At 50.1% G+C, this 23,948-nt stretch overlaps 1 protein-coding gene across 1 annotated transcript in view; it reads left to right on the forward strand.

The window, feature by feature from the left end:
- Cda5 (Chitin deacetylase-like 5) overlaps positions 1–23,948 on the forward strand; it is a 263,999-nt gene that overhangs the window by 228,669 nt on the left and 11,382 nt on the right. The window contains exon 2 of the mRNA XM_077664633.1: positions 20,199–20,384. Coding sequence (XP_077520759.1) covers positions 20,199–20,384 — 186 coding nt within the window. The remainder of the gene's footprint in view (positions 1–20,198; positions 20,385–23,948) is intronic.

Below are 23,948 nucleotides of genomic sequence, written 5' to 3' on the forward strand. Positions count from 1 at the left end.
ATTACTGCTGTCCACACGGGGATGATCACAGTGCCAGAACTAATCCGGTTCACTAAGCCGTCGGTGTAGACGTGCAGCCGATGTCCGTGGTTATCATGCAAATATTTAAGAGGGTCCTGTTGTAATGCTGTCGGCGATAAATCCGTGATTCCCTGTTAAGAAAGAAGCATACGAGGTTTATAATATACATTTTCTAGGGTTTCATATGCCAAAGTAACTCAGGCTGTTAGGGGCGCCGTAGTGGAAGGAGCCAGATAACTTAGAGCATCTAGGGTACTTTAACGTGCGCTAAAATCGCACAAAACTCGGGCCTCTACCGTTTGGCCTCCTTCGAAATGCGACTGCCTTGGTAAGGATCGAACACGCGTTTTTCGAGCCAGCACTCGAGCACCACAACCATTGAAATTCCGCGGCGGCTGAAGCGCACGATGTTTATGCTATCTTCATGATGGAAAGGACGATATCGGCAAGGTTGGGAAATGGTATTGCAGGATGGCGCGATGGGCACCAAGGAATTTCGCAATGTACCGTCTTTGCCAGAGTAACCAGACAACAGGGTTTGCTTCGAAGCCGTGCAGTCGTCGAGTCCTTCAGGGCATCTCCAGTGATCAAAAGGTATCTGAAAGTGAAGACAAGGGTCCTCCTTTCCTAACACAAATTTAGAGCTCAGATGGCGACATCAGTGCTTCGTTACACGGCGAAGAAAATTGGTGGTCGTTTACCTCTGGTTAAACCTGGGGTGACGCGATAGCTACAGCTGGCCGAAGGAAACTTGATCACGTGACCAACCACATGATCAGCCACGGCACAGCGCCACCGGCAGCTGCTCCGCAACACGTGGCCAACCACGTGACAGCGTGGCGGCGCAGCCGCAGGGTGGCGGCGCCGCCACGCTGAAGGCTCGAAATGCTACCGTAACGTAGCTATCGCTACAAAACAAACCACATTGCTTGGTTACTTTGGCAAATACGGTACTTGGCCTGGTTATAGGAAGGCTGGAAATGTGGTGGCAGGGAATCCGAGAGTGGTGCCGATTATGCGCTTTCAGGGTGTCGACTGCAATGCAGGTATTGATGGAATGCTTCTGACCGATTATTACGATTGCGGTCGTAGAGGCACATTTTGTAAATCCTAGGCGCGGCCAGAGAGTTCGGATGTTTGCTTTCCTAAAGTTTTCATGTATAGAGATACAACAGGAATACAATTAATAATGGTTTATACAGCAGGATCATCGATCGCACAAACGCTCCCCAAGAATCGCACAGTCCCGTTTTCATATTCAAGATATGAGTGATCCACGATAGATATCGATGGATGATTACTGTAAAAAAATGATGGCTTGTTTCGTAAGGTCTGTCTGTGCAATTCATACGTAGTGCATACGGTGTGAGCAAGTGAGCACTTTTCGGTAGAGATGTTCAGGCCTTGCAGCCGGAAGTAGGATGTAAGACTGCATACCGTGTTTTGAAACCTGCCTCAAACTTATGGGTGCGTGATTTTTGGAGCACAAATACAAAGCCGATAGTCTAGATTGAGAGTTGGGCCGACTCTGGTTGTACGTCGCCGAGGTCGCTAAGTGGAAGACTTAAATGTTTTGGGATCAGCAGTCCACCCGGTGGGACCACACGGGATGTGAAATGAGGAAACATTGGCATGTCATCAGCATACGCCAAGAGTTATCTAGCCGATCAATAACTGCGTATGTAGCTGAACACGCGTCCACCAAGTTCGGCAGCTTCCTTACCGTATGCACCTTCGACATCTCAGATCAACGCCGTGAGCAAGCGCTTAAAATGTTTTGGCTGTTTGACGGATGACTACAGGTCAACCATATTCTCGGCAGCCGAGACGCCGCGTCGAGAGCAGGATATATTTTAATAGCTCTCCAGTCAATGCGTGTAGACACCATCCTTTCCTTGACTTTGCCTACGGATCTAGACAACCGGCGCTGTAGGACGGCACGATGTGAAGTCAAATGGGGATGTGCACGGTTTTAGACGTGGAACTAGACGACTGGACTGGCCACTCGTTAGGAACCGTACTCTCATACCACGAATGGTTGAAACGGTGGTCCAAGGGTGCACGTCGAGTCATTTCTCCAAGGTTTGCATGCTGAGAATATCTCACACTATCGGGCCTCGGCGATGATGGCCGTTTGCAACTAGCCAGAGCGGCGCCCAGCTCTTCCAATGAGAATCAGAGGTCCATCCGCGAATTTCTCAAACTATAGCACTTCGCTGAAAGTCAGCGTTATGGACGGGATCGTTGGGCCTGCTACCCTGGCTCAGAAGTCTGCATACTTCAATCTCGCTGCGTCTTTAGGGGAGTGCAAGAAGCTTAAGCGTCAAAAGGCTACGCACAACATTGCAAACGTATGACAGAGACTTTCAAGAATCAAGGGAATCACAGTATGTCTTCCAATGTACCGCCTCCAGGCTTTGCATTCTGTGCTGGATATTCTTCTGCATGCGCTGTTGTAGACGAGGGGCCCTTGGGTTGTCTGGCACCGCAGGTACCGGCTCAGAAGAACGGTGTCGGACTCCGCTAAGAAGGAAACTATACAGTATGTTTATTTTTACATATTTATAGTCGGGATAGGAGTGTCTCGCTAACAAACCAGCCAGCCCGTTAAATACCCTTCGTATTTCCCATACCCCTGACTTGGGAATGAACGACATTGAATCAAGCGAGCAGATGTAGACACTGGTGGTACCTCCAGCGGCAGGGGGCTGTGCTGATGCTCTCTCGCAGCTCGGTCGATGGGAAGGAGAAAAGACAGTCCTCGAACACTGTCGCATTGATGTCACCAGTACGACCAAGTCGGTGCCGTTTTGGAAAAGGGATGGCACGCCGATTCCCAGCAAATGCGAAGAGTAAAAGACGCATCGAATACTGGCGAGTCGACTTCATCATTGTGGAGAGTTCGGCGCTACAGTGGGAAAGGAATGTCAAGCCGTCTCCTAGGAGATGAATAAACGACCTTGTCTCCCCGCCTGTTGTCTGAAGCGTGGGACATCTGTCGAGGTAGCAGCCGTCTTTCAATTAACACCCCCGCGTGAGCTTTCACCAGTGTCATTCAGTCCGGCGACTCGAGGGCATACTTGGCCACTTGACTAAGGCATAGTAGCAGCGCAAAACACATACACACAAAAGAAGAAGAACGAGATAGCGAGAGACACGCACAGGCACTGCACTCACAACTGCACAAAAGTGCTTTTTCTGCTAGAAGGTATATGTTCAGGATGTCGTGGTGGCACGCCTTCTTTCTCTCTTAACGCGCATGCCCGACGCAGCCTATATATTCCGCTTGATGGCTTGGAATAAAATCCGTTGTGAGTGCAGCGTCTGTGCGTGTCTCTCGGTGTCTGCTTCTTTTGTGTGTGTTTTTTTTTTTCGCTGCTACTCAGCTTAAGATAACTAATCAACTCGCCCAAGAGCTCGTTTTACTGGGCACTTCGAGACGCAGCTGTCGCCGCTGCTTCCGCGAACGCCAGTCCTCGCCGCAGCGTTTCCTCCCGTTGACTCATCCACCTTCGCGTTGGTCTTCTAGGAATTTTTCCTAGGTCCGTGTTCGCCGATCTCAACAGTGCCTTGCATCCCTGAGATCGAGAAGAGATTTTGCGCGCCCATTATCTGCGTTCTGCTCGTTGTCGAAGGGATCGGAGGCACTGTCACATGTAGTCTCCATGGTTCTGTCTTGTATAGATATGTAAATGGCTTCTCTGCGTGTTTCTTGCGTGCTTTGAACGCTGCACAGTAAATGCGTCGCTAACGTTTGGCAGATGTAGATAACACAATAACAGTAATGATAATAATGTTACGAGGTGGCAAGCGAAAGGACTGGACGATATGATGACAAATGATAATATGATTTAATGGCTCAGAACCTAGCGCTAGCCCTCTGTCCCGCGCCATTTCCCTCTTCTTCGTATTCGTCACAAAATGTATGAAGATGCGATCACTACCGTGCATTTATTTCTTAATACGAACGCACCTAGGCACAGAGGCACTTTTTAAAAGCCAAGTCCAGACGGGTGCTGGAAGACAGCCCTCGAATTCGCGTTGAGGTGTCGTTGTTAAGGAATGCCGAGATCATGGTGAGAGGCAGAACATGCAGTACTTCTAAAAATGTGCACAAATGCTGGAACAAATGTAGAAATGTAGCTCACATGTGATGTGTAGTGGTGGATGTTGTAGCGCGCCACAGACGCGGGATTTTTTTTAAAGCGCATGATACGGCGAAAATTTATTCAGCCGCACTGCCAGGGGTTATACCGTTTCCGAAATTCTAAAAACTGATATAGCTGTTGTTTTCAACCAGCTGCAACCAGTCGTCTTACTATACAGTAAGCTGACTAGTAGAAATCAGTTCACCAACTTGCGAATTAACAAGCCTTACCCGTTTTCTGGTGCCCGCCTAGTTAACCCCCCTACCTTTCTGTCTTTCGCTCTCTCTCTCTCTAGGCCGCAAAATTCGTCTTGATGCATCATAATGGCATAATCATAAAATAATGGCGGGCTTCTGTGAAATATCTCCATTTAAGCAGTCTCCTCATTTGAAGAACCGCTCGAAAAATATAAAGCTTGGGAAGAGGCCGTAGTGTATTTTACCATCGTATGCAGACGGCGCGTAATGTGTGCACGGTCATGATTCTTTTTCTGATATCTGGTGTCGAAATGCAAAAGCGCCTAAGTGCTGTCTACTGTCAGCGACTGTTACAGAGCACCATGTGGTCTGAATTAATCCGCGGGCCCGCTACTGCGTCGTCTTTAATAGCCCAAATGGGGCACTGGTACGCTAATTTAGTTATTCACGACATATTGTTAATGATTTCCAGGCTTCATTGTTTGTTATATTTTCGCGCGTTCCTGCAACTGTACATTCAGCTGGTCCTACATTTTTTTCGCTGTGTTTTACTCTTTCCTTTTTCCAGCAGCATTTCCAAGGAACGCTAAACATGTTAACCTGCCCCCGTCCTTAAGAGCAAAAAAAATGAAATTAAATGTAATTACTGCCTCACACTATACCATATCATACCATGCCATATTGTACCATAACTTTTGTGACATTGAGATTACTCCCTGTAATTTGCCTTGCATGAAAATTAAAGATTTTTTTTCACTTTTTAACGTTACACTCACCCCACTACACGGTCTCGAAGACGGGCTCTCTTGGCCGCTTCTCTGCATGTAGCTTCGACATGCTTAGACATGCAGCCGAGAAGGAGCACACTGACTATCCGCAATGCCCTTCGTCGTGCGCGTGCAGCTGGGGCAAGGACAGCTTGCGCGGCTGGCTACCGCAAATACGGAGGCACGCGCCAGTGCAGCTTCCACAGCCGCATTGCTCGGGAACATGAGCAGGCCCTCCCCTTTTTCGCTGACATCGGCGCATGCGCTAACGGATGAAGGGAGTGCGGTGTAATTGACCTGACAGCGCGGAAGAACCGACGCCGAGCGGCACGGCTCTTCCGGCAAATCTCCTCCGGAGGGAGAGGCTTCGGGAAGGAGCCGCAAATTGGGCCCGTCTGCGTGACCGCTTGATATCACTCGGAGCGCGTCCCGAGTGGACAAAACTCGGTCGGGCATCCTGCGAAACACGCCAGGGCGAACATGCCTTAGCGTCGATTGAGTCGCGGGCGCGAAAAGTCGCTAGTGACGAATGTAGATGAGCCGCGACGCGAGGTGTCTTTGCTCATCCGCCGTGCAGTGCCCACTGGTGGAGCCCGACAAGGCGTGCCCACGCACTGCTGGTGAGAAGCAGCACTGCGAGGCTGCTTCACCGCTGCACAGAGTCCTCAGGGTGCCTTTGCGCAAATTCGTGACGAAATTTCTTAAGCAGCGTGGTTGAGGGGCTTTTTAAAAGGAGCGCTGCGGCGATCAAGTGCCTGCGGCCGCGGCGCTTTCACTCGGCCGCGCCCCAACGCGCGCTCCCGTTCGCGCGGCCCGCTTGACGTGGGCGGTGGCCGCTTTGTTGACCGCATTAGCGCCTGGAGGACGCATGAGGCGCGCCGACGAAGGTCCCGGCGCGCACGGCCTCCGCGACGGGGACGAGTGGTGGCCCGGATTCGACATGCGGTGTGCGCCTCGACCGGACACGGGACGCGGACCTATATCGCGCCTCAAGTAACCTCCCCAGGTTGCGCTTGTCATTCTAAGCGTTGACTAGGCTCGCGTTTAACGGCGTCTCGGTGGAGGTCTCCACCGTATAGTATATACGGTATAGTATATAACGTAAACGAAGAGGATCACAGGTTCCCACGGCACTTCACACCTTTTAGTGCGTTTGCACTAGATGTTCCATTCCACCACTTCCATTCTTCCACTGAGAGGTCCCTCTACCCACGTGATAGCGGGTGGCCCGCCTGCCACCTAGGTGGCAGGTGGGCCACCGATATCACGTGACCTTGTGACGTCATCAAATCCTTCCGACCGGATTGTGGGCGAAGTGCGCACCATGGTAGTTAGCAGTTAAATTAATGGTTTGGTCACGAGGGGTTGCTCAGGAAGAGGAACCTGGGCCGCACAAGTCGCCCCGATGGAAGCAGCTGCCATCACAAGGCAGTGGCGCATTGCTTAATCGCTGCACCACTGCGCCAGGAGTGCAGGACTCCCATAGATATATGAATGTAAAGTAGAGAATGAACAGTTCCGCATATATGGGTCTTAATCTGGTAAAGCTAACCTGTTATAATCGCAAAGTGAAGCTGGGATCACTTTCTTAGCGGTTTAAAAGCATAGACACTTCATCTGCGACAAACACACAAGGAACACCTGCTAGTGGATTTCCCTTGTCCGTTTGTCGCAGAAGTAGAGTCTGTGTTTTTAAACCGCTAAGGAAATTATTCCAGCAAGCAAATGCCAGCTAGCCCAACTCAATGTCTTAAAATAAGGCGTAGCTTTAGCCCGATTAGGCGAATCTTTGTCTGAAGCCTGCTTGACCTCGAAAACCCAGCCTCGAACCGAAACCGAATTGAAAACCAAAGTGCTAGCCCACCTATGCCGCATATGGCCTAACCACGCTAAATCGGCCTTCATTTTATTTATAACCCCCAACCCCTTCGACCAGCGCAGGTACTCATGATTCATCTGTGCTTCGGAAGACAAATAGTTCCCTGGCTGAGGAAAATAGCATCTCTTCTACTTCTTCCCAGTGTCCCGTGAACGGCGGGCTGAAGGATTCCAAATGATCTGCCTAATCTGCGGATCATTGAGCCAACAAAAGCTTTTAGCAAGTGAACTCTGCTTTAAGGGAACACTCTTAGTTCGAGCAGTTACCGGTTCCATGTTGTACAGTAAACTAAGCAGCAGCCATTCTTTGGAGCTCTCCGATGCAGTTTCACCGATCGAGCTTGTGGGGACTCGTCCCCTTTGGTTTGCTTTTCCGTGATGCACCCTCCCCGGTTAGTTGCCTTAGCTAACAAGGGAGGGCGCCGACGCCGCAGCGACACTAGTGCCATTAACGGCGTGATGGCTACTCTTTCTTCGGCCACGGCCGGTCTCGTGGGGAGCGCAGCGAAAGCGCGCGTCTAGACCGGCCGTGCTTCGGCTCAGGAACTCGACGTACGCGGACCGTTCGGCGCGGTGCTCCGCTCCCGTCAGCGGGGCTAGGCGAGGCCCCGTGGGGGGAACGTTCTCCCGCACCTCGTCCCGTGCGGCTTTGGAGCGTGGGCGAACGTTCATTCGTAACCGTGCTGGTAAGTCGGACGACTTCGATTCCTTAGTGTGTTTTGTTGCTAGCTGGCGTTATTGTTGCTGTGGCATAAATAAATACCTTGTTTGTGTCAGCCAGAGCATCATTCCTTTGATCCCTCAGAGCAAGGCCTGCCGTGGTCGGCATGCGCTCGGTAGCGCATGCGATCACGGCATGGTGTCCGGGCGGTTTTGAACTGAGTCAGTCGCGGTTAAGCGGGGAGAGCGTATTTATCTCCCTATTAAAACCCTACAAGCTTAACCGCGTCGCATGTTCATGCTAGCCTTTGCGTCCTTTGCTTAGTCCGCTTTCTTGAACTACGGGGCGAAACCCTGCAGGTCAGCAATCTAAGAGCGTCGGAGCCCCGCCTGCGAAAGCGCGTGTTAGACTAGCACCACCAGAAAGAAGATAATTTGATGGTTGCCGTATATACTGAAATGTAAAAGGAGATTTTATTCTTTGCTCATGATACAAATGAAAAGCCCACCCTCTGGTTGTGTAGAAACTTATACAGAAGCAGTTGTGGATACTATAGCGTATTTCACCGCATATTGTTGATACGTACGCAACGAGCAATGGAAAGGAAATGGTAGCTGTAATGACAAGAGACCGGAAGCGAGCAGAGTGGGTGAGTGAACAGACGCGGGATACTCCACTCACGAATCACATGTGGGAAAAATGAAAATTTGAACGCATCACTACAGTATCTGTATTCGGATAGATGTTTTTCATGTTTTGTTCTTGTGAAACGCGTGTTAGGCTCAAGCAGATATCTAGTCTTATCAAGTTTTGTGCGATCATTCAAAAGGAGGAACAGAAACTTAAGCCGCAGCACTCTGGCTCGTATGTGGATTGTAGAGAGGCCGGCTTTTTGCAGAAACAGTGTGGGGGATTCATGATGACTGTATTTGTGGCAATGTGTGTCACGTGCTCCTTCCATCGTAGGTCCGAGGCAATAATAACGCCAAGATACTTGAACTGCTCTACCTTTGTGTCTTCTGTTCGATTTCATAATTGTAATTTAATGGCTGTTTCTTTCTAGCGACTGCCATGCAGACAGTTTTTTCCATGGTAATGGTCATCTGCTAGTTGTCACACCATTTCGATACATACTGCTCTTTGCATTGAGTCCGACGGTGGCCTGTTGTGCAAATAACCTTAAGAATGCTTAGAATTGCTCTTCTTACGTGCTTCAATTGTGCTGCAGATTCCTTCACAGGATTCGAAAGCGAGTAGATACGTCACGACGATCTACGCTGCCATCTTTGTTCGCGGCGTTTCGTCTCTCGTACAGTAGGTTCGCTGCCGCCGCAGTATATATAATCAACGTTCGGAACCATTCTAGACATGTGGCTCATGCAAAATGATGGCTGGGAACGGTGATGTGAAGGGAAAGCTATAAGGTGGATGTATGGGATGTGTCACCTAAGACATTAGACGATTAAAAAATGGGCTTTTTGAGTTAGAAGAGTTTAGAAGAGGGTGCTCACAGAGGCTAGCACTGTGAGCGCTGTAGTACATCAGAATACGGCTAAGTGCTAACAGCACGCTTGTCACACTAATATTGAATAGTTATCCATTTAACTATGACCGTTAGCCTCCGCAATTATTAAAAGACGTGTAGCCCACCGTAATTAATATCCATGTTCGTTTTTTTTCATCTCGGAAAGGCGGTTAGCCTCGGCGCTGTAGTCCAACAAATTTTGGGTATTTCGACGGGCTAGGTGCACTGGAAAGGTAGCTTTGCCTGCAAGCTTCTCGAAAGGCCATGTATTTTAACGCGGTGTAGCCAAAATCTGTTGGGCCACAACTGCGAGGGTAACCGCGTTTCCTGAATTCTAAAAACTCTTATAGATATTAATTGCGGTGGGTTACAGGCCCCTCCTGTTGCAACAGCCAAACTACTCAATGGCCGGTCAAGACAGCAGACATTTCCTTAAATAAAGAGCTTCGCGCCCCCTGAACTGAAAGGGGCCCTTAGTCCAGGGCTCCTGCAGCCAGTGGCTCTGCCCGGCTGCTGCTCAAACGTGTACATGGCAAGATGCCGGTGCCCGCCGCACCTTTTTCTCTAGGCTATTTTAAAGCGGCAGCATTGGAGCGGACGTTCGGCGAAAGCCCCTTGGGCGCAAGGAAATTCCTGCATTGGTCGGCAGGGTCGTCGCGTGGCAACCACAGGACAAAGCGCGGGTAATTTAAACACCCCGCAACAATCACGAAGTACAGGCGTGAGCAAAATTCGGGAGACTGCGTCTCCGGCGGCAGGAGCGCCAGCGGTCTCGCAGCGAGAGTGCCCCCCAGTGACGACGAACTTCGCCCTCGCTCTCGCGCGAGCACTCGGTAAATATCTGCTGCGGCGTTCGGCTACTCTGCCGCTGACGGTCGCAACGAAGGGGAGCACGCATCGCAGTGTCAAGAATATAGCGCTGTCGCTCAGTAGCGGAGCAAGCAGACGCCAACGCGGCGTCAAACCACTGCGTTGTGCAGTGGTAAATGGTTTTATGGGATTCAATGTCTGTAAACTACTCAGGCTATGAGGGACGCCGTTGTGTAAGGCTCTGGATAATTTCGACCAAGTACGGCTCTTTGACATGCACTGACATCACGCAGTACACGGGCCTCTAACATTTCATCTCCATCGAAATGCGACCGCCTCGGCCGGGACCAAATACGCGTCTTTCGAGTCAGCAGCTGAACACCATAACCACTGAGCCACCATGGCTGTTTTGCAGTGTTATAGGACAGTTGGTTTTAGTTGCACGAATGTTTCGATTTTTCTTCGCACTGAAGATTGTTTTTACCTTGAGTGCGAACTCGTCTGCACGCGTCTAATAATTGCATGTTCCAATCGGCGAACAGAAAGAAGCGTCCTCGCTCCACGAACCCAAAAACCCGTTTCAAAGGGTTACTTGAATGCACAACCTCAGCGCGGATGGGCTGCCGCAAAATCGCGACGTATTTGGTGCTCCTTAGCTGCTCCGCTTCGTCGCGGCCGTCAACAGCAGTGTAGCTGAACACACCGCCCTATAAATTTATCCAGCGTGATAAGCAGTGGCGCGAGGGCGGAGTTTCGCTTCTCAGGGCACCTCCGCAGGGATCGCGCACCGCTCCGGCCGCCGGAGCCGTGGTCTGGTCTCTCCACTTGTCTCCCACCCCAACGAAGCGGCCCCGGTCTCGACTTTTGCTCACGCCTGTACAACAGTGATGACAGCACTCCACATTTTCTAATTGGTCGACAGGAGCGTGCCTCTGAAGAAAGAAACGCGTCTGCGCTTTTCTTTCTTCCGAGAAAGAAAAATCCGGGACTCAGACCTGACTTAGTTTCACTAGAAATGAAGCCTAGAGCGTCTCCTTTGTGCCCACAGGAATCAACCACGGTCTTTTAAGTCTTCATGGATATCTACCATTCGGTCTGCTATTTGGTCGTATGCTGTAGCCGCTTAATTTGCACTTCGGCAGCCACTACTAATAATCAGAGTATCGCTGCGATGACTACATACTTTAGGCCCCTAATGATAGACGCTGCGCCCGGCCCGGTGGCGGTGCGCGCCGGTGGCGTTGTTGGTGGTGGTGGCGGTGAAAACGTTTATGTAATCGTAGAGCGAGTGTTGGGAGTGGTGGCCTCAAAGGTCACGCCCTTACAACCGCTGGGTGGGATGTCTAGTAAGGCACGCATTGGCGGTTGCCGCAGCCTGGGCGCGCCGCGTTGAGGCCCTTTGGGCCGCGAGGGTGCAGCAGCCGGACAGGCTCGCCTTCCAGTCCTCTCGGGTGGAATTTGGGATAGGGGGTAGGGATGGGTTCTGTTGGCAGGCCCACACCATGTGCTAGGTTTTAGACACCTCCCCACAGTGCGAGCACCACCCGTCGAATTGAGGATCGAAATGCTTTCGAGTGCCCGGGCATCGTGTTAGTGAGCAGGCGCAGGAGTACCCGCTCGTTGGTCTTCTCGAGCCCTTTGCACGGAGTGGGAAGAGTTAATTTGGTGCGTGTATTTGTAATAATCGCATATTTTTTTACAAGTGTAAACCGCATTGAAATCGGAGTCCTGGTCGGCGTCGGGTCCCGTGGGAAATGCCCGAGTGTGAGCGCGCAGGCGGCGGCGTCGGCTGCCTCGTTTGCGTGGAGACCTTGGTGACCTGGAGTCCAAACTAGAGATCGGTGCGCGGGATCCGAGTCTCGTCTACAATTTTGGTGGGTGCTATAAGCCAGTAAAGCAGCCCACCCTTGCTCGACGTTTCGACAAGCCCCTCGCGAGTCGGCGATTATGTTTATGGAGGAGGAGTCGAAGGCTGCCAGGACAATGGCAACCTCCTCTGCTTGAATTGTTGACTAGGACTTCAAAGTAAGCCTGTCACTTTTTTTCCCTCTGGACGACCGCGGCCGTGTACCATCCCAGGCGTCCGACCTGGAGGCGTCTAAAATACTCCTGGTTTGCTCCCAAAATGGCGGTTCAAGGCTTCTGCCTGCGCCAGGCGTCTGCCATTGTGATCCTCTTTGGACATGTTGGTGGGGGGAGGCCGCACGGGGAGGACGCGTCTCCAGTGCACGAAAAGGCTGCATCTCACCTTTGTGAATTGGTGTGCTCGATGTGAGGTCGGGCTAGAAGGCGGTGACCCAACCCCGTTCTTGTGAGACGAGTGTATTGGTTGGTGAGGTGGGCCTCTCGAAGTTCTCTGAAAGTGTTCACCACCCCCAGTGCCATGAAGTGGCTGGTAGAGATAGAGACCGGAAGGTCCAGCGCTCGTTTCATGATTTTGCGGAGGATGACCTCGAGGGCATCCTCCTATTTCCTCAGGCAGAGGTAGGGAGTCGTATGCAAGTTTCGACTGGTCACAAATGCGTTCGCCAGCCGCAAGGCGTCGTTGCATCGTAACCCACCGCGCTTGTTGGAAACCCGGCGGACCACGCGGCCCAACTGGTCGCCCCCCCCCCCCCCCCCCCCCCAACCCCGGCCGGAGCTTGGCGAGCGGTGTCACAGCGTCGCTGATCGTGTATGAAGAGTCCGAGGATTCAAATTTCCTTGGATTCGTGAATGGGACCGCTTTGCAAGAAGAGATTGATTGGGGCCGAGCATGTGCGCGAGGTGCACAGACGCACGAATTCCGATTTCTGCGGGGAGCATTGCAGATCACAGTCGCGGGCATAGCGGTCCGCTATGCTGGTGGCCGCTTGCAGTCAGGTTTTCATGTCCACCAGGCGTCCTTGCGTAGCCCCAGAGGGTGATGTCGTCGGCGTACAGCGCGTGCTGGACCCCTTCGAGCGTACCCAGCAGGGCAGGTAGGCGCATCATGACAATGTTGAATAGGAGTGGACACAGCACCGCGCTTTGAGGAGTCTCCCTTGTGCAGAACAGGAAAGGCCCGTGCTCTTGGCCCTGTATTCAGACGTAGGACAGTCTGTCCGTGAGAAATTGGTAGACGTAATTTAAGGTATTGGTGCCGCAGTGTGTTTAACTCAAGCGTGGATGAGTATGACCTCGTGAGTTACGTTGTCGAACACTGCTTTCGGGTCGAGCGCGAGGACAATTTTGTCGTTTTGGGGGTGTGTGATGGGGTTCAAGATTTCGCGGTCGAGTTGGAGCAGGACATCCTGTGCGGATCTGTGAGGGCGAAATCCGAACATGGTATCCGCGAAGGTGTTGTGTTGTTCGAGGTCCTCGGACAGACGATCCCGCACCATAATCTCCATCAATCTGCCCACACACGAGGTGAGAGAGATGGGTCGGAGGTTGTCCGTGTCGATCGGTTTCCCGGCCTTCGGGATGAAGGTGACAAGGGCCGTCTTCCAGTCAATGGGGAGACGTGTTTCCCCGCGTCCAGATCACAATGATGTATTCTAGAAGGCACTGGTACGCTGAATCAGGGAGGTTCGCCAGAAGTTTGACGGTGACCTTGTCCTGGCCCGGCGCGGTGCCCCTCTTCATTTTGGCCAGACTGGCCTGCAGATCGTGTGGCTGGAAAGGCTTGTCGAACTCCGAGTTTTCCCCGCCTGCGTACGAGTAGGCCGATCTTCGGGCGTCCTGAGTTGGGCACAGGCAGCGATCCCGGAGCGCTTGTGTCAATGGCGTTGTATTTCCTTGGAATTAGTGCATGGCTTTGTGTACTTGCTTCTGCGTTTCTGTGCGGCGTTGATGAGGGCTTGGAAGAGCGGCCACATGTTGCGGCTCGACATTTGTCTCGGCCGCCGTGTTGCAGCGGTCCACCCGGTTAGAGTAAGCGAGGTGGGCCGCATACTCTGCTGCCTGCCGGGGCGAACGGACGCCATCGGGCGCCTGCCGGTGGCATTCGCTTCGTCCTTGCATGGGGCGCAAGATTTTTCGCCGCGATAAATTCGCACGGGAAGTTCTCCCTTTGGAATGCATTTTTAGGGGAAGGCTGAAAACTCTTTACCAAAAGCCGCTGGCTACCTATCTCAATATGCGCTAGAATTATGGCCTCCCGAACTATTTTATAACACTAAGATGCGCATCTTTCACGGCGTGCCTGTATGCCTTTGCTGTGGAGCCACATTTCTGATGTCCCCATCAGGTTCACGGCGTACGAATAAAAACAAAAATCCTACAAGGCGACCAACCTTAAGAAAACAACACAACGCTAGGACGTGTCACATAAGCCAAATGAACAAAAACAGGCTGAGGCCTCTTTGGAATAAGTAGCAGAACGCCGCTGAGGTTATGCAGCCAAAAAGTGGGGCCGTGCGCCTCAGACTTGCCGATAAAGCGCATACTTACTGCACTCAATTTAGGCCTGCCCCTGTTCCGGAAAGCAGCCTATTTCCTTGGTTGGTTGAGGCCTAACATCGCTGCAATTCTATTACCGATTAGGATGGGTGGAGTTTAAAGGCTTTGTGTGACAAAGCAACAATGCTCTGCTTTGTACTCTAAAGACTGCTTAAGCATCGTCCAAGTTTTCTGCTTCAGTGTATCGCAAAATCAAGCTGCGCTCGAATTTCGCGTTACGCTGTTCTGCAATCATCGGGCATTTTTTTTTCTCCAGCAGCTTCTCAGGGATGACAACGAACCAAGTTTATTTTCTTTCAGCTAGGTCACCTTCTTAAAAGGTGGATAGCAAGAACGACTGGGTTTCCTTTGGACCGCAGTTCTTTCCTGTTAATGCTGCACAGCGCCACCTACGGGCATCCTTGGTCGCCGCAAACATGTTCATGTCATCCGTGGCACCTGCTGACTCTTGGTCGCCTCCTGCTGCATTTATAAATATCTTTGGATCGACTCCGTTACCACTAAGTGACCGACGGTGATATATTGTGTACGCAGGAAACGCCAGTGCGTAAAAACGGGAGTATACGTCTTTTTTGGAACTTCCCTTTTCAGGATGGACATGATTCGCAATAACTTCATACGTTCTATTAGTTTGAATTACAATGGCAACAGCATGACTACCTCAAGGCAACTGACTCTGCAGTAAAGGATCGCTTCTCAGCCTTTTTCATAAAATTACGATCATGACGAGCTGAAGCATGCATTCCTTTGCAAGCCATCTTACAGCTCTTTCGCTACAGACCACTTCTGCAAAGTAAACGCCATCGCTTGTGAAGCCATGGCCTTCTCTCATTCTTTTCTTCGTTAAACATGGACCGAGTGGAATTGCCTTCCATCGGAACGAAAAGACTGCTAGCGCTGCAATATATGACTACGCCTCGCAAGCACTGCGTGGCGCGATGGTGACGCCTAGCAGACGTGTGTTGGCAACTGTAGCTGCAGCCGAGTGAGTGGCAAGTGTGAATGCCTTTTGTCGACACACCCCATATTCCCTGATCACCGTCTGCGAAGTGCAGCCAAGTAGAACGAATGCACTGTCGGTGTAATAACAGGTTTCTCAATTCTCATGTACAGACCAGCCGACCAGGATGTCTCAGTGTCGGCATACTGTGCCGAATTCCTCTCCGGCTCAATCTTGACTTAGATCTGCTCTTTGGCCTGGAGAAGTGGGGAGTTCGAGGCTCATGGTCTTCTCCCAACTGGCGAAATGCACAGCTTCTTTCTCCGCTAACCTCGACCGCCCCCGCCTCCGGATGACGAACCGGGGCGGCAGCTTGGTCTGCACACACCCTCCGAGGGGGGGGGGGGGGGGGGGGGTAGGCAAGTGACCACTGGTCGTCAGTGTTCGCTGCAGTCAGCGAACGAACCGGAGCGCCGGCAGGGGGCGCCAGCAGTCGGTAGCCGAGGCACGCCCCTGATTCAAATCTTTTCTCGACGACTTCAATCGACGACCTTTTCGAAGGCCGCGACGGTTTCGCGCTCAACTCGGGAGCCAGCGGAGATCTTTTGTGAAGCGGCTTCCTGAGAACGTTGCGCTGTGGCCGCGGCGTTCGCTAACGGAGGCTGCCATCACGTTTTCGCTCGATCGTTCTGATGAAAAACACGAGTACAAAGGACGAATCCAGGGCGGGTGTTTCTTTTGTGCGTTGGAAATCGGCGGTACAGGAGAGAGCCGATTCATCTATGGGGCCCATGACACCACGTGAAAGCAATATTCAGATGCAACTACAGTGATGCCGGCACAAAGGCTACATTCTTTGCCGCGATGTTTAAGCAATCGTGCATAACAGTTTGTAAGCTTCGTTTCCTGAACAGGTTTTGTATTAAAAATTTCACGTTGAAAAATAAAACCAGTAGGCAAACAGTGGTGATATTAATTAGTTACATTACATTTTATAAGGAGAAGTGCTATTACAATCACAAGTCTGCGCTCCTTTGTGGCATATCGTTCCCATGTGGACAGGGCAGAAAAGAAAGCAAGAACTCATACCCAACTGGGCCGTCCGCCAAATGGCGACCAAGGGCGTGCGACGCCACTTCGTCGAGTGACAGCTGCGGCGCTAACGCTGTTCGAAGGCGGAAAGGAAATCTGCGTAGGGTGGTGACCAGCATGACGATTGAATTGTGTTTCGAAATAATAATAAATAATATATATATACAGCGCTAGAAACGAGGGATGTTGCCATTGTGATAATTTTTCACCGACCCGGATGAGCTTTCTGTTCATTTACTAGGAAGCAGCACTGGTTTCCCGGTCGTGGTCGATAGATAATGCGCACGACGCCGCGTGTATGTCCTTCGCGCTTCCAGTGCTGCGGGGAGAAGATTGGACGGGTGAAGTTCTTTATTACATTTCATCCCTGGATACATGCTGACTTATTGCCTCGAGGGCTCCATAAGCTCGGAGGCGTGATAGTCAAATATCCATAGTATTTGAAAAATTCTACCCCCTATAAGCTTAGTTGCCCGCTGGGCAGAAGACAAACTCGTGCGTCGTTAATATGGGCTCTTTGGTTTCCGCGCAACACTATCAGTACAGAGATTTATTCATCTTTAAGAGTCGTGATGAAATTAAATATATTTAAGCAGAAATTTCGTCATTAAATGCTGCTCCAGCACACATAAATGTGAAGGGAACGCGAAATTTGGCGAAATGTTCGCAAATCTAAACACAACATCCTAGAAACGGCTGTATTCAAATAACCGCAGTGCATTTCGAAGAACCTGCGACCCGGAGTGGCAACTCCACGATATTCGAATTCCCGACGAAGAGTCCTCACTGCTCGAAGTATCTGCATCTGGCGCGTTAGTTGCCGTTGCATCAGCGACGCCCCCGTAACTCTCTTCTCCATCTCGGGCTGTTCGCACAATTCCCGCTTTGCACCCTGGCGTTGAACTCCTTTTCCTCTTCGCCCTCTCAAGGGAGAGCAGGGCCGAGTGCTCGATGCTTTTTTAGTCTTGCCGTTCTCTCTTTTGAGCAAGCTTATGCTTAATGTATTAGCCTAGGCGACGGAGTTGCCTTGGCACCGAGATGCCGCTTAAAGGTCATGCTGTGAGTGAACAGCTTTGTTTTTTTTTTTCCTTGTCGCCAACGTCGTTCCGGTATTGTTCCTTAATACGAGCGGCGCCGGAGATGTGAATCAACGCGGAGTAGTTCTCCCGCGCCGCGCTGGCGGCGAATCTAACGCCAGAAAAAGAGAACCGCATTGGCAAAGAGGCACCGTGTGAGCAGCGTATTCCTTTGGGGCAAGGCGGATATGGGTTGCTATAAAATCTTGCCAGCCTGTACACACGATAGCTCATGGCCTCCAGTGTGGAGGAAACGTGGAATAATGCCAGTACAGTATCGTATTCCTAATAAAAAGAAGCAGATGCCTTATATCGCGTTTCGGTCAACAGACCATACCCATCCGTCAACCCGGTGACAAAGAACTGCGCAGAATACAACCAGCCCCTAGGCATGTAATTCTGTCGCAATGTCAGCAGTCATGCAGGAATTGCGCAACCATATCATGGATGAAGTGCATGTAAAGGTGAAAGAGTAGTCCATCGCACGAAAAGTGATGGAGCACCGAAGTGTAAAGCTGAGAAAAATCTCGCCGCTAAGGATCCCGATTGTGAGCACCCGCCGGTGTCGACATATGTAAGCCGACCCCGCCGCGCGCTCGATACAGGCGGACATAATGCGCCTTTCACTTGGCGCTTTCTCGATGGCGGGACCACGCTGAAATCGTCTCAAAGCGTTTGGCGGCGTCTAAATACTTGGTGTACCAACCGACCTTTACGTATACGTACGCATAGAGCCTCCGAAAGCAATTTCTAAGCGTATGACGTAATCGGCCGCGCGTCCAATATCGACCAATGACAACGAAAGTGGCACTTAGTGCGAGGAACGACCGGGGTGCAGTGCGTGCGGCTTTGAGGAGGGCGTTTCAGATGCGGCTGTCGCAGTGCAAAAGCTACAGCGTTTTCAAGCAGCCTCTTTTTCTCACCTGGTGAGCGTGACACGATCTCGCCAATGCTATTCACCGCCTGTTTACAGGAGGTATTCCGAGGGCTGAATTGGGAACAGTTGGGGATAAGAGTTAATGGAGAATACCTCAATAATTATCTGCAATTCGCTGATAACATTGCCTTGCTGCGTCAGTCAGGAGATGAACTTCAAATCATGGTCAGTGATTTAGACAGGCAGAGCAGAACGTTGGGTGTAAAAATTAATATGCGGAAGCTCAAAGTAATTTTCAAAAGTCTAGCAAGGGAACAGCAGTTCACAATTAGCAGCGAAGTGATGGAAGTGGTCAAGGAATACCTCTAATTAGGGCAGGTAGTGACAACTGAGGTTAAGGAGAACGCAGCGAGCTATGGAACGAAAAATGACAGGTTTAACGTTAAGAGACCGGAAGCGGGCAGAGTGGGTGATGGAACAAAGTCATGTTAATGACATTCTAGTTGAAATCAAGAGGAAGAAATGGGCTTGGGCAGAGTATGTAAAGCGAAGGCAAGATAACTGCTGGTCCGTAAGGGTAACGGAGTGGATTACAAGAGAAGGCAAGCGTAGCAGGGGCCGGCAGAAAGTTAGGCGGACAATTGAGATTAAGAAGTTTGCAGGCATTGGATGGGCGCAGCTCGCAAAGAACAGGGTTAATTGCAGATACATGGGAGAGGTCTTTGCCCTGCAGTGGGCATAGTCAGACTCATGATGATGATGATGACGATGACGGTGTCTTTTATAGGTATAACTCAGCAATACTTGAGAAATACTTGTTGGGCTAGTTATATACCGTTCTGAGCTTTCTCCTGGTGCTTCTCTGCCTACTTATGGCGTTGTTACTAAGGCTGCTGTTCATATCGCACTAATTGCAGGCTAACTATTTCATCAGCAAGTGCCCTTTTCGAAATCTTTTACTATCTGCACGCCAGGTGAACGGATGAGCAGCAGGTTCGCTTGGTTTTGAGCACCTGGAAAGATACCAAATCGCGGGGTACACGGTGACATGTGATGGGCATCGTTCGAGAGAAGAGAAGTTAGTAGCACGATGGGATTTGAGAAGCGATTAAGAGAAATGAGGGAAAGCTGTCCGCTAGAAAATTTTCCAGTTGTTTTTAGAAAATGGAGAAGGCGGAATAGAAAAGCTGTTAGACAAGCGTTTGGACAGCAGTAGGGGAGGGGGGCAAAGCAGTAATTGCTGGCTAAGAAAAAGGTTAAATAAACAAAAAGGGGTCTGTATTAAATAGGATTCAGGAGAAATCGGCGCTGTGAACTTAAAAACGTTCAAGCAGGAATGTTCCAAAGAAAATATCTACGATAATTGTAGGGGAAGCTGTTTGTTGTTCGAAGCCAGGACAGGAGTATCGCGGACTAGGACGTATCGAGTGAACTACCAAAAGAGAGACAAGTTATGCGGTGGGCGTAGAAAGCACGAGGAAACGGCTGAACACATAATACTTGTTGTAAAGGACTTCCCCCTACATTCCCGGCAATGGGGCTGATTTATTCATGGCACTGAGGATTAGGGACAGTGGAGGAAAAACACTGCCAGAAATGACGAAGCGGAGGTTATCTAATTGGTGGCCAAAATCGAGACAACAGCGAAATTTAATCTGTACTCGGAGGGAGGTCGTGTAGTGGCTGGCGCTAAACATGATGAGAAGCGCTCCCCGTCACCAGTACTAGCCGCGAAATGCATGGGCGGCTAGAGATGTACCTGTGCCTCTTCTCTCCTTTGGCAGAGGGCGCCCCCAGTGACGAGTTCAAGTGTCCGGAGCAGTTCGGCTACTACGCGGACGAGAATGACTGCAGCAAGTACTTCGTGTGCGTCTTCGGAGACGCCTTGCACGAGAGCTGCACGGGCGGCCTCTACTTCAGCGTCGAGCTGCAGACGTGCGACTGGCCACGCAATGTGCAGTGTGCCGGAGGTGAGCGTCTCCTCTTCGGGGGGCACTGTGTTATCAGATTCGCAGGCACCCTCTGTGAGCCCCCTCAGAGTGTACACGGGGAGGAGCCGATCCTCCGCTAAAGAAGTCAGGAAATGCCAATTGCAGGAAGGCCGAGGGACGCAATCCGTCGGCGCTTATTCACTCCTTGTTTCCGACAACGATTCAGGTGGTCCGGTTTTGCAGGTCTGGCATACGAGGTTAGGAGCTACACCTTCGTTACCTCCAATTTTATGCAACCATCACACTCTGAAGTAACTGTGTGCTGCAGGGTGTACTCATGCTTTGGGTGCCGAGGCCTTTTTCAGGCAAGAATATTGTCTTTTGCTGCAGCACCTTAGACAGGTGTATGTCTCAAAGGATAAATAAAGAAAATAATGAACTAATCGGTTAAATTACAAATTTAGATTTATTGCTTCCGAATCGGAGTGCAGTGAGAGCCTTATAATTGTGTTAGTTGAGAGGACTTCATCTCCAGGCGGACTTCTGTCGAAGATGTTTTCGTTCAAATCCTCATAATTTTGTGATGCAAAGTAACAGAATAACACTGTGTGGTGCACCTTGCAGTAAATTACAACAGTATGACAAATAACAATGTCAGGCCGTCTTGAAATTCGCATTAAGGCAGCAATAAACTCAAGCGCTTTCCGCTTTCAGTAGTTGCTTCAAGTTCTAAAATGCAGTTATATCCCTCGTACTGAACTATATGCCCTGATGGCTTCTTTTACTCTGTTTTCACAGGAAATATGAATAAAGAAATGATATATCCTGCAGACCACTGTCGCCGCCATTGGTGGTACTTCACTTCCCACTGTTTTCGTCACGACTGCGCTAGAGCTTAACTCTGCGCTAGGGTAGAGCGAAAGAAATCGTTGCCAAAGATGATCACCGCAGGCTCGGGGCTACGTGGCACGCATACTTTAGGCTTCCGCGATTGCTGCCGGACTCTAGACGTACAATATGCTGTGCACTGCCATCGATGTTGCGCTGGGGTGTGGTCACTCCGGCTGGCATATGCCAGGGTCGGTTCTCAAGTTACGCACATGTTTCATGACGAGTAAACAGTACGAGAGAATCGTGGCAGTTCTTCACGTGGAGACTTCTGAAGGTAGGCACCACAGTTGCTAAATTTCTAAGAGGAGCTAGGGAAGAGTCGTGAGGGGAAACATTGCCCCAGGATCGAGTGCAGTATAGTGCGGACTCGTGGACCAGTTAGTCAAATATCATTGAAAATAATTTTTTTCCGCAATACAAACGGGACTAACAACAACAAAGGGACGAAGCGCAATCTCACAACTAGTTGTAGTAGTAGCAAACTTTATTTCCCAAAAAACGTAGGGGAGGGTAACCCGCTGAACGGAAAAGCGCCTTTGACCCAAGGAACAAATCTGCGTAGGCCAACGCACTCGAAACAAAATACATGCAAAATGAAGGAAAGGCTGCGCCACTGGTGGATACAAATCGACAGATACGATTTTATGAAATGAAACCCGACTGGCTGCATCGCCGATCAAAACAAAGAAAAAAAAATTTCAATCCAGAAAGGCAAACAGATAAATTATCGATACCGAGACATCGAAAAATAGCGGCTCAGAAAACTTCACTTTTTAACAGATGTGTTCGCGCATGTGTCGGACTTGCTGCGGGCTCTGCATTGCAAGACAAGTTTGTGCCATAAATGGAATCCAAGGACGCTGCATTTTCCCTCACCCTGTCGTTTACTAAAGGCAGCGCCTTCTCTGTCCTATACACAAAAGACCATAGATAAGGGAAATCTTATGTGCTACAGTAGAGGTGACATATTTAGTCGAGTACATAATGCCACAAAGTTTTTTCTTTGCCGGGCGCTCGTTCAACAGAGTGCACTAACTAGGCAGTTTGCAAGGGGCCGTATAAACAACGTCGATGCAAAAGTTAGATTCCGCAAGAGTTTGCACATACACGGAAAGACTTTTATTCTTTTTATTCTTTTGTGTTCGTTCTTTTTTTCTACCTGAAGCACGGTTCATCAGTGGTCCGGTTCCCAGGTATCCGCCACACAACTATAAACCTTGAACGCTGAAAGCCTCCAGTTTCTGAGCGTTAGCTCTGTGTGGAAAGATTTTGAGTAGGAGTGATTTCAAGCAGGTGCTCGTTATAGTAACCTCCTTCTGTAGCTTGCCCAAGTTCATTTCAAGCAGTAACTTTACAGCCTTGGCTTCTATCGTTCGCGGTTGCAGCTAAGAACTTTCTTGTTGTTTATTTTTCGAGGATCAACTGCAACTGAGAACAACGTCTATACTCTTTTCACGGATTTATTAGCGTACAACTCACCAGTGCTTATTTTACTGTGTACGAAGAAATTCTTTCCGTTAACTATTCGCCGTGTGTTAGCAGGATGCACTTAGAGAATGCAGTTGGGAAGGCGACGCATAAAAAATTACGAAGGGCCGAGGTGGAACCTCTGTCCGCTAGCCAATGTTTCGACAAGGGAACTTGTCTTCATTTGGGACTGTTGTCAAAACGTTGCTAGTGGGAGTGAATCTCGCGCTTCACCAATGTTCATTTTGTTTTGTGTTGCCAAGAATTCTACCTTCCTGCCTTCTCAATAACGTGGATGGGGACCACTAAGGCACAACGTAAATTAATAATAAGGCAGTAATTTCCGATTCGCGGACGCATTGCCTTCCTAAGCAACTAATGGGATGAATTCATGGAAGCGATGCAGGATTGAGGAGCTACACAGGCAAAGCAGAAGGGTGGGTCTAAAAGCAATTATGCACATATTGACAGTAATATTCATCAGTCTCGGTGTGTAACAACAGTTTACAATAGGCAGCGATACAGTGGAAGTGGTAAGAGAACGCATGCATGTACCGAGGTAAAGTATACTGATCGCACAATTTAACTGCGAAGGTAAAATAACCAGGCGAATAAGAATGGGGTCGGAGGCATTTTGCAGGAATTCTCATGAGATGAGTAGCAGTTCACAAGCATCCACGAAAAGAAGAAAGTACATAATAAGCGCATATTACTGGTGCTCACCTATCGTATATAGGCCTGGAGGCTAACGAACAGGGTAACGAACTTAAACTGAGGACAGTGCAGCGAGGTATGGAAAGAACATCGTAATGTGTAACGTTAAGAGACGGAAAAAGAGCAGAGCGGGTCAGGGAACAAATGCCAGTTAATGATATACGGGTCGAAATAAGGAAGAAGAAAATGGTTATGGGCTGAATATATAAGGTCAATGCATGATAAACGATGGCCCTTATAGTTACCAGAAAGGATTCCAAGAGAAGGCAAGCTTAGCAGGTCGTGGCAGGGAATCAAGGGGCCGATGAGACTGGTAAGCTTGCGGGTGTATGGTAGCACAGGAAGAACTAATTGAAAGAACATGGGGAAGGATTTTTTCCTGCGTCGGGCGTAGTTAGGCTGACGATGATAAAAATTCCATCCGTAGCCCAGGCTAGGCGAACACATGCGATTAAGTGTCCAGCTTTGTTTCCTTTAGTTCTTCTTTAAGGTGAGGAATATCCAAAAAGAATTCCTGCTGGCACTTTTTCC

Source organism: Amblyomma americanum, chromosome 5, assembly GCF_052857255.1.
Source record: "Amblyomma americanum isolate KBUSLIRL-KWMA chromosome 5, ASM5285725v1, whole genome shotgun sequence".
NCBI lineage: Eukaryota > Metazoa > Arthropoda > Arachnida > Ixodida > Ixodidae > Amblyomma > Amblyomma americanum.